General features: G+C 43.9%; 2 protein-coding genes across 5 annotated transcripts; both read left to right on the top strand.

The window, feature by feature from the left end:
• Window positions 1-458: 458 nt before the first annotated feature.
• On the top strand, window positions 459-5,188 carry traf5 (Tnf receptor-associated factor 5). Of its 3 annotated transcripts, none has more exons than XM_076295699.1 (11): window positions 459-621; window positions 1,261-1,499; window positions 1,607-1,664; window positions 1,761-1,862; window positions 2,368-2,532; window positions 2,639-2,716; window positions 2,794-2,868; window positions 3,013-3,105; window positions 3,219-3,338; window positions 3,598-3,769; window positions 4,121-5,188. In XM_076295699.1, exons 2-11 carry the CDS (start codon window positions 1,270-1,272, stop codon window positions 4,684-4,686), a joined length of 1,659 nt encoding a protein of 552 aa, XP_076151814.1. In that variant the 5' UTR covers window positions 459-621; window positions 1,261-1,269; the 3' UTR covers window positions 4,687-5,188. The 3 variants fall into 3 exon arrangements, with proteins under 3 accessions (XP_076151814.1, XP_076151822.1, XP_076151811.1); XM_076295707.1 differs by having other exon boundaries at window positions 459-636; window positions 1,261-1,457; XM_076295696.1 differs by having other exon boundaries at window positions 459-636.
• Window positions 5,189-5,306: 118 nt separating this feature from the next.
• Window positions 5,307-10,372, top strand: LOC143134950 (creatine kinase, testis isozyme). Of its 2 annotated transcripts, none has more exons than XM_076295695.1 (9): window positions 5,307-5,901; window positions 6,187-6,233; window positions 6,604-6,802; window positions 7,427-7,590; window positions 7,680-7,812; window positions 8,292-8,448; window positions 8,580-8,703; window positions 8,799-8,988; window positions 10,036-10,372. In XM_076295695.1, the coding sequence occupies exons 1-9, from the start codon at window positions 5,697-5,699 to the stop codon at window positions 10,176-10,178; spliced, it is 1,362 nt and encodes a 453-aa protein (XP_076151810.1). In that variant the 5' UTR covers window positions 5,307-5,696; the 3' UTR covers window positions 10,179-10,372. The 2 variants fall into 2 exon arrangements, with proteins under 2 accessions (XP_076151810.1, XP_076151805.1); XM_076295690.1 differs by having other exon boundaries at window positions 9,985-10,372.
• Window positions 10,373-10,398: the final 26 nt, after the last annotated feature.

The raw sequence follows: 10,398 nt of genomic DNA, 5'->3' as shown, positions 1-10,398 counted from the left end.
ACTTTCTATGGGGATGTTGGATGTTTGCCCTCTAGACCTCACTGTAGTCTTCCCTCTTGCGGTAGCCTACTGTCATGCCCCAATGCCCTTGGTAGGAAATCGCACATGCTGTGGAGACCTCACTTTGTAAAGACTTTTATACTGACTTGTTCAGGCACTTGTATGCACATACGTCGTTATTCCGAAAAATTGTATGTCTGCATGCTGAAGCCTAAACTGTCTTGCATTTAACTTGAGTAGTTTATTGTATAATGTTGTACTATTAAACAGGTACTCTGTGCCTCAAACTGTAAAGTGCCTATGCTTTGTCTTAATTAGTGCATTTATTAGGCTATTGATAGCCTTTATAACTTATGATGACATTAGACCTCAAACACTGGACGTTTTTATTCTCGCTCTCTCTTCAGCATGAACTACAGTTCCTGTCATGTCTTTTTTCCGCTCTTATTGAGTGGCAACGCGCCATGTTCAGTTCTGACGTAGTAGGCTGTGCGATTTGAGCGACTACCGTAAGAAGCCCGTGCAGATAGGCTATATTCCTGTAAGAACTGTCAACTGAACAGGTGGGACAATTGACTATCCAGACCGTAACATCTACGCACATTTTACTTCAATTGTGAGGTATATCTGCATTTGGTGAGTTTTAAAATCATGCATTGGCTTAATAACAGCACTGGTGAAAACGAAAGCAAGTTCAAATTACATTTATTTTAATCCTATAACACGCTGTACATAAAATATTATTACGTCTTTCACAGGAGATAAAACACCAGGTTTATTGCATGAAATTCATGTTAATGTTGTTCCACAAGAGCCATAACTACTGGTCTTTATGTAGCATGAGATGGGGATTCCCCAGAAGTGCTGAGAACGCTGTTGTAACAGTGTATTAGTGCTGGCATTACGCACACCATCAGCATAGTTAAGGTGCATAAGAGCACCATATAAACTACCCCACTGAAGACTTTTGTCATGCTCGTCATGCATGTCACTTTTGTTGTGCCTCAATGAAAAGTTTCTACTAATGAGGTTCTAGTGAGCTCTGATGGATATGGAGGGAAGTCATGTTGTCTGTCAGCCTACGAGCACACCGTTTCGGAAGGGGATTTCTGTTTTGCAAATGTAGAGTGTAGCCTATTGGTTTATGTCACTAGATTTAGTTTATTGACCTATGTGGAAAAGTCTACCTTTGTAACATATTTACTTAAGCATTGTTAGCCTACTTTAAGTGAATATTTGTATGACGTTTTTCATTTATAGGCTATACTCATGTCCGCAGAGGAGAATGAATGCGTATGGTCGAAAGAGCAATCAAGACAGTGTGGTGGTGGTGGTGTGAAGTCATGGGAGCTGGAGTCTCTTCTTTCTGCCCGGACTCTGCACTTCGTGGAATGTATTGGGGAGCAGTACATGTGCCCTGTCTGCAACAGTGTCGTGCTGAATCCCCACCAAGCAGGGTGTGGACATATATTCTGCTATCAGTGCATCCGTGTACTGTTGTAAGTTGGCTTTGATGGGAGGCTAGACTCATCCCATTGCTCGTTGGTAGTCTTTCATAGACTATATTTTAACAAATGCTTGAATATTATCTTTATCTCCTTTCCAGAGACAGCAAAACGAGTCCAAAGTGTCCATTAGACAACATGCTTATCAAGTCAGACGAGGTAAAAATATACTGTTAGGCCTATAGGCCTACTGTTTTCAAAAATCTGCAAAAAGACAGAGGAAAACCCTTTCACAATATTTGATTGTCATGGCAGGTGTTTCAGGACAACTGCTGTCGAAGAGAACTGCTAAACCTGGAAGTGTACTGTACAAATGCATCAGCCTGCTCACACAAGACCATTCTAAGCCGTTTGCAGGTTGGCTTCACACCTGAGTAGCACATATCCCTTTTCACAATTATGGATGGGTGCTGGATCAGAGAAATAACTCCAAAAGTAAAATAAGAGAGAGTGATCCGCACACCATATAGCTCCCTTGAAAGGTTTTTTATTTTGCGTGCAACGTTTCGAGCCCCTGGCTCTTCCTCTGGCTTTACACCTGATACATTCAGTCACTTTGTTGGCCTAATTCATCTTTCGGAATGTTGGTCCTGTCTGTCTTTATCTTTTTGATGTTTCTGATGTTGACGATTATTAGGCTTAAAGGACATGGAATTGTGCTTAAACTCACCTATGACAGAGAAACCCATACTCAATGTAGTTTAGCTCAGGAAATGCCACATGGATGAAATCGAATGTAAAGTAGAAAGACTAGAATCAAATATAATAAAATAGCTAAAGTAGCTAAAAATATTCATAAATCATAAATATTGTATGAATATGTCACTGCTTGCCTCTCTCCCTCCCTCTCTCTGTTTTATAGGAACACCTGAAATGTTGTGAATATGAGTCTGTACAGTGCTCAAACTATGGCTGCACAGAAGTAATGCAACGAAAAGACCTGAAGGAGCATCAGAAGAGTGGCTGCGTGTTTCGTCTTGAGCTGTGCACTCACTGTAAAAAACCTTTCCCACTGGGCCAGCTGAAGGTTGGAAGTGTCCTATTTCAGTCACCTGCAATGAATCAACAACAACAAATAATGCAAATGTGGTGATGTTAATGTTAAGCACATAAACCTACATTTATGTCCACAGAAACATGAACAAGCCATTTGTCCTGAGGGTGAAGTGGAGTGTCCCAACAAATGTGTTCAAAGGATAAAAAGGAATAAAGTGAGATTTCACCTTCAATTTGCTTTGCTCCACCTAGCTGGATCTGAGTTTTAATTTGTCTCTTGTCCATTCACCAGCTCCATGAGCATGCTGACCAGTGTCCTGAAGAAGAGATAGATTGCTCTTACCGCAAATATGGCTGCAGCACCAGGGTATGCCCATGTTCAGACTGCTCTTGTTCTGCCAATGTCTCTCAGTCATGTTGTAGGAAGAAACATTTGACAATTCACATTTCACCTTCACTGACTTTTGATGTCTTGTAGATGATACAGACTAACCACCCCGTCCCTTTACAGGCCAAGAGAGCTCTTGTTCAAGTCCATGAAAGTACTGAGTTTAATCACCATGTTCTGCTGGTTTTGGAAAGCAATAGTATGCTGGAGAAAAAGGTAAGAACAGTTATTAAGAAGTACCAAACAATTCACAAAGTATAACAATCAGATTTCCTTCAACACTCTCTAATGCACTCTGTCTGTCACTCTTCACTGCTTAACGTGCGCAGGTAGAAGAGCTACAGCAAGACCTGGTGCACAGACACAGTGTGCTGCAGAACAGCTGTCTGCTGGTCAACACGCTGGACAGAGAGGTCTCCAAGTGTGACCGCACCATTTCTGCCCTCACGGTAAGATGGCACTTGAAGCATCATCAAAACTGTGACTAACTTAGCATTTTCTCCAAATTGTCTAGTTTTTGTAAGAAAGCTGAATGTATAAAAAACTACTTTTATTTGTGGAAAGACGTGACACTAGAAGTTAGCACTAATTGTCTTCTTAGAGCTGTTGAACCTGAACATCCCTGAAGTTTTCTGAAATGAAGTCAAATCCTTGATGGAGTTTAGCTAACCTTTGACCTGTGATGTTTTGCCTGTGTGTGTGTGTCAGTGCTCTCTGGAGAAGCAGAGAGAATGTGTGTCCAGCGTACAGCAGCAACTGCAGGCTCTGAGGTGTGTATTGAGAACAGACTTTGGCCAAGAGCAGCTGCAGAGCCTGAAAGCCTCGCTGGACTCCCTCAGGCAGCGGGTCGATGCAGCGGAGGTCCTCCGAGAACATCTGGGTGAGAGGACACGTGAGAACACCCAGAACATGCTGGAAGATTTCAGCAGCGTCGACACATTCTGCAATTCACATTGATAAGCGTGCCATCTCAGTCTGGGGCGCGTTTCCCAAATGCACCCCAACTAAGTTGCTAACCTGTTTGCTAACCTGGTGCATTTCCCAAAACCATAGCTGCTAACCTGTTAGCAACTTAGTTGGTTGGCAATGGGAAATTGCATTGCAACCAACAAAGTTGCTAACTTAGTTAGCAACTATGGTTTTGGGAAACGCGCCCCTGATGAATACCTGAATGTAAGGGTTGCTCTGAGGACATCCAGCTATGTGACTGTTTGCACGCGTGCCCCTTCAGGTGTTCTGGAGCAGACCTGCCAGCGCCACAGCCGTCTCCTGTCCATCCATGTGGAGCAGCTGCAGAACAACGAGGAGCGCTTTCGCCACCTAGAGTCCACCTCGTACGATGGCAAGCTCATCTGGAAGATCCGGGAGTACCGACGCAGGAAAGAGTCTGGCATCCCGCTCAGCGCACCTCCCTTCTACACCAGCCGCAGCGGCTACAAGCTGAGCGCGCGCGTGTACCTGGGGGGCGACGGGCCCGGCCGCGGGAGCCACCTGTCCCTGTACCTGATGCTGATGCGCGGGGACTTTGACTCCCTGCTGCCCTGGCCCTTCCACCAGCCCGTGGTGTTTTCAGTGCTGGATCAGAGCGGAGCGCGGAGTCACATCACTATGGGCTTCACCCCGGACACTGACAATGACAGCTTCCACCGGCCCCGCAGCGATGCCAACAAGGCTGCCGGTTACCACCAGTTTGTCTCCCACACCAACTTGGAGGCGCCGAAGAATGCCGTGTATGTGCGCGACGACACCCTTTTTATCAAGGTGCAGGTGGACACAGTGGGACTGGAAGACCTATAGCATACTCACACCTAACCGACAGTTCAGTTATGTGTCTGTGTTGTAGATTAGTAGTAATGCACGGGCTGGGGCCACTGTGGCGCAAGCGGCTTCAGCATCCATGCCAGGAGCCATTGGGGACCAGGGTTTGAGTCTGGCCAGCGGTCATTTCCTCACCCCACCCCGTCTCTCTCCCACTCCCCCAGCTCTCTGTCCCCCTTCACTGTCCTGTCTGCATAAAGACAAAGAGCCCCAAAATATATTTTTTTAAAAACATGCACTGGCTAAAAAAATTATAATTCAAGGCAAATTGAGAATTATGTGTATTCACATTTTTCACCCATTCAGTTTTCATGAAGTTGTGAGTTATAGATATCTTGTTAATCTAACCTAATCTAAGTTATCGTGTTAATAATGAACTTAAAAGTCCCCCACAATGTGAATTTTCAACAGGCAGCCTATATGTTTTTTTCAAAGCTAAACTCATGCATCTTACAAATACATCTTTGAATATTCTTCACTGCTACATTGTCATTTTTTCTGTTCCATTCTTTGATGGTACTAGAGCACATCCGTGGGTATGTTAACCGCTCCATGGGGGGGTGGGGGGCCAAGTGAAGCAATGTGTGAGCACCGTTTCTCCTGGTGGTATTAACAGGATGTCATAGTGTGAAATGACTCAGGGCCATGGCCTCTTTCGCACCATCAGATTCATATGGCAACTTCAGAATAGCTACCAGACACTGCTTCACTTCAGCTCGCGCTCTCCCTCTCGACACAGCCTCCACCTGAAACTTCCGAAACCGTTTCAGAACCTGCACGCCTGCACTGCACATCTAACCCTATCCAAAGCACACAACATACAACACACAACACAGCACACAGCGCCAGTACTACTGTGTAACACAGTTGCAAAAATAGACACAAAATTGAAGCCAAAGGCAACATGATACCTCAAGTGTAATGCAGGGCTTTGTGGGGGATGAAAGCCAAGCAGGTGGGTGACAACAGAGATAGCTGTGACTCGTCTGATGAGGCCTCCGCTGGCTATTCATAGCTCTTTTGTTAAGGAAGGACAACATTCATCAGTAACACATATCTTCTGCTGTTGCTTTGCTGCCTGGTCTGTAGCTGGCTGTGGAGCTTCTAGACTCTCTGATCTCGGTGCCCTTAAGCAGGCTTCCCCTACAACCAAAAAGATGTGGTCACATCAGAGGAAATGGAGGAAGTTCAAATGTAAGTTCCACCGTTGGTCTAACACCTTTGCATGTCCTCTGTGGCGTACGTGTGTATGTGGAGTAACTATTTAGTAGACGTGCAACCTTACTGTACTGTCCTTACGGCATGTGTTGTCCTTTTGTGGCTTGCTAGTAGATCTTTGCAGTGTGCTTTCATTCTGTTAGCAGATGTGTATCTAGCTGCAGTGAAGAATTAATTAAACATTGGGAGATTAAACAATAGCTCTGTTGTGCACAGTTCTCTTTCTGAGGACAAACGTTAACGCCAACCTTCTCTTTTCAGCCCCACTTGAATTTCCTTTGGAGGCCAAGTACAGGCCTATTCTTGAGGTACCCACAAAGATTGATTGAGTTATCACCTCTCCCTAAACAACATTGACATTCTTGGGAGGTTTTGTAATGCCTTGACCAGCAGGGTATTACCATATTATTCAAATTGATGTGCAAAAAGCCTAACTTTTCTAAGTGTTTCAGTTTAGCGAGATATCTGGCACCTTGGATACTAGTTTAAGTCATCCCCATATACATTAAGTGTTGATTAAAATGTGTCATAACTGTACTACTTTATGTATCTACTGAATGTACTATTTACTGTGTCTACTTTTTCTATCTTATTATATGAACCCATGGAACAACAGTGTTGTTATTTGCTAATGCACTACCACTCATCGTGATACACCATGCTTTGTTGCTTCTTCAGAGCACTTTTCCTATAGACCCCATGAGCCGTTTCAACTTGAAGAGGGGTTCCCCTCAGGAAGAGTTCCCCTACTTGAGGGGCAATCACACTTTAATGGGCGAAATCCTCACTCTGCATCTTTACACGCGACAGTTCAACCGGGCCACAGAAAGTGGAGTCATCTTTGACGATATCATTCGGCCTGGCTTAGAAGACCCTGGTGATATGTTTGAGTGTTTGTGTGTCTGTGTGTGTGTGTGTGTGTGTGTGTGTGTGTGTGTGTGTGTGTGTGTGTTCACTCCTGTGTATGTGTCTTAAAGTGTCAATGAAACAAGTCAGAGGTAAAGTGTACAAAGCAGCATGTTTACATTCCCTCTGCCCTGCCTCCTCAACCCCAGTGTCCGTTAGCAGGATTTTGATGGGATTCAGCAGGTCTGAAGCACCACAGTTGGGGTCATAGTCTCTAAAATGTCAAAACCCCCTCTGTGACTCCTCATAGAGCTTGGGGAGGGTTTGGGTTTGTGTGTGAGTATGGGCTTAACATGCAAATTTAAATCATTCATTCTGTGAGCAGACAGGTGCACTGGAAAATGATACAATACAGTACAATTCACCTTTTAGTGCACAACTCTAGCACATATGGCTATATGTCTGTAATTAGTCAACAACGCTATGTGTGAAAATCACTATAATGTTATAACTTTAATAGTATGTATAACTATAATGTATTTCTGTTTTAATGCATCTCAAGCCATTAATAGTAATGCTAGTATACCATGTGTACACTGCATAGTTTCCAGAAGTTAACTGTTGTGTCTGATGTCATGTTGCCTGCCATCATTAGGTAAGCCCACAGAGCCAGGTCAGGTCAAGTCAGTGGGCTGTTTGGCTGGCGATGCCCAATCCTACATCCTCTTCTGTGACTTCTTTGACCGCATCATTGAGGCCTATCATGACTACAAAATGACCAGTACACAGGAGAGTGACTTCAACAGCGGCAACCTAAAGGTTTGGTCCCACCGACTGCATACCACGTGCTGGATTATTCCTCCTACTTCATGTGTGTACTGTGTAGTGAGCTGTGTGTGTGTGTGTAGGGAGGGGAGGACTTTGATGCGGCCTATGCTGTGAGCTGTGAGATCAGAGCGGCTCGCTGTGTGGAGGACTTCTGCTTCCCAATGCACTGCAGCAGGGGAGAGCGCAGGGCACTTCTCTCACTGGCACAGAAAGGTACCAGACACACTCGGACATCAGCACGGTCAAACACATCAGCAAGTGTCCTCAGAAGAGATATCACACATCTTGCAGTACATTTTGATAGTACTTTGTGTTGGTTAAAGAGTTGGAAATACTACAAATGAAGTTATATTAATCACAACAGTCTGGTGATGTAATATGATCATATTAACCTCATGGGGGTGGGTCTGTGCTGTCAAGAATAGTGAACAACAAATAATGAGCAATAGTGTTTCGCTTATTCCTATGATAAACATATTTATATTTTCTTGTATTTCAAGTGGGGCCTTGAATAGTATACATTGAATCTATTTAACAAAACAACAAAAATGTTGATGAATCATCTGTGCTGACAAAAAAGTAGTTTTTAATTTGTCACACTGCTTCAAAGACAGGTCAATACAGATGCATGGTAAATGTGATATTTCATGCATGGGTTTTGTATAACACATTCCTGATGGCTCATTATTCAGCTCTGACCAAGTTGTCTGAGGAGTTCCCAGGCAAGCTGTACTCGATGGAGCAGCTGAGTCAAGATGGCGATGGGAAGGGGCTGTCCATGATGAGCCCATCCCCTGCCATGTGCAAGATTGGAGTGGCCCGCGATTGGCCCAGTGCCAGGGCTGTGTGGTAGGTAAAACAAACATTAGGTCTAGAACTCTATCTATATTGTGCTTCAAAACTGTTCATCAACAGTAATGAGAGATTGTCATTTGGGGATTTTGAATATACACATGAATTATATTCTCTCTACTCCCTAGGGTGAGTGAGGACGGACAACTGGTCATATTGGTCAACTTTGAGGACCATCTCAAACTTGAGTGCACCAGAACAGACGCCAATCTCCAGCTGGCATTTGACTGCATCTGTGCCAACCTGCTGAGGGTATGGGGAGATCTTTTTGCTATTTTATTGTCTGGAACAACTTGACCGCTTAAACCACTTGTGCTCTGTATTTGACTCTATTCCATCTGTCAAAGCTGGAGAAACTGTACAAAAATCTGCGCCACACATTTGTGTGGAAGGAACACTTGGGCTGGGTGGTGAGCTCTCCTGCCGAGGTGGGCACAGCCTTGAAGGCCAGCGTCACCGTCAGGCTGCAGCACCTGCCTGGTCACAAGCGCCTTGAGAATGTCCTGGACAGACTGCGCCTCCACATGATTCCTACTGGTACTACAGCCACATCAATTCTTTTTCACCATGTATTATGGTATAGAAATAGAGCCATCTGATGGGTAGCACTAACAGGTCTGTAAAACTATCTACAACTGAGTTACAGACTAATCTTTTGCCTCACAGTTTTTTCAAAACAGTTTACCTCAGCAACATCTATATGTAGATATTTGGTAAACCCAGAACTCTGCATGTATACAGATCTTCTATGCATATCACCAAAACTAGGAGTGTGATATGGTCTTACCAAACCCCTCCCCAAGACAACACTACTCTATGGTAGGTTTATATGCAGTAATGCAATTCTCCTGTCTTAGGCTGACTAATGAAGAAGGACAGCATCCAATGTGATCTCATTCAGTGTCCCTTACATCTGAGACACAGATATCAGTTAACAATTTTGCAGCTAAGAAGCCAAGCAAGCTAAGTGCAGACCTAGGGTCAGTTCTCTGTACAAAAAGCAAACACTATTTTTGTGTTTTCATACAAGGGTAACAGGGGTCACAAACTTAAAGTTGCATCATTGGTCATAATCAGCAGGTAGGTTTTCCAGTGAGATGTCATATAATGAAGCTAAACCTTATTTGGAAATACAGTGCACATCCAGTGTCACCGTATCCTTTAGCAAAGATCTTAAATATGTTAAAAAAAAACACAGTGTAATTATTTTATCTCACAATAATGGCTTCAAACTCATTTTGATGCTACGCTGACTTAAAAACAGATAATGGAGTCTCTGACTGTGCCCATGTGCGCCGGAAACACCTAGTACTGCACCATGTGACTTTGTTGTCATGTGAGGAGCATGACCCTTTCCTTTGGTTCTAGATGAATTGGTGGGTGGTTGATACCCAGTGTGTTGAAAATAGACGAAAAAGGGAATTCTTGCATTGTGTTACTATACAATATTTCTTTTTGTTTGTATTCTATAAGTGGTATAAATTGTCCCTTTTGAGATCATACATTACCATGTATGCCTTGTCTCCTCCATAGACAAACCCGGCCTGTACATAGTGACCAACACTCCCACCATTGGCTTCACAGAGGTGGGTGTGGTCCAGCTGGTTGTGGATGGTGTGAAGCTGCTCATTAGCATGGAGAAGAGGCTGGAGAACCACGGGGGAATAGACGATCTAGTACCTACACACAAACTCAGCGGCTACACAGACACACAGCTACACGTCTAAAAGGAGCAGCTACACTAGGAGTCCTGTGATGACAACAAAGTTTATGTGTCGTGTAAGGTAAACGGTCTTCATATGGTTTTTAAAAACAATGTGGGCCTTATTGTGGAACAGCACATGGTGAATTACAATATGCATACCTCAAATTCTGAAAATAAATTACCTTTGTCATTTTGTTGGCTATGGACTGAAAATGACCACTGCTCATGACAATCACTCCAAT

This window comes from Alosa pseudoharengus, unplaced genomic scaffold (assembly GCF_046254945.1).
Source record: "Alosa pseudoharengus isolate Yale_2024_CS ecotype anadromous, Long Island Sound unplaced genomic scaffold, YU_APseudo_1.1 YU_APseudo_1.1_scf_1, whole genome shotgun sequence".
Lineage (NCBI taxonomy): Eukaryota > Metazoa > Chordata > Actinopteri > Clupeiformes > Clupeidae > Alosa > Alosa pseudoharengus.
The sequence above is the reverse complement of the archived record's forward strand: the minus strand, read 5'-3'. Positions and strand labels throughout refer to the sequence as shown.

Bases quoted from the DNA above. Each gene is read 5' to 3' on its own strand.
- LOC143134950 (XM_076295690.1), top strand. From the start codon at position 5,697: ATGAGGCCTCCGCTGGCTATTCATAGCTCTTTTGTTAAGGAAGGACAA. The intron at 5,902-6,186 runs GTAAGTTCCACC...TTCTCTTTTCAG, and splicing joins GAAATGGAGGAAGTTCAAAT to CCCCACTTGAATTTCCTTTG. The intron at 8,989-9,984 runs GTACTACAGCCA...TCTCCTCCATAG, and splicing joins CCTCCACATGATTCCTACTG to ACAAACCCGGCCTGTACATA.
- traf5 (XM_076295699.1), top strand. From the start codon at position 1,270: ATGTCCGCAGAGGAGAATGAATGCGTATGGTCGAAAGAGCAATCAAGA. The intron at 3,106-3,218 runs GTAAGAACAGTT...TAACGTGCGCAG, and splicing joins ATAGTATGCTGGAGAAAAAG to GTAGAAGAGCTACAGCAAGA. The intron at 3,770-4,120 runs GTGAGAGGACAC...GTGCCCCTTCAG, and splicing joins GGTCCTCCGAGAACATCTGG to GTGTTCTGGAGCAGACCTGC.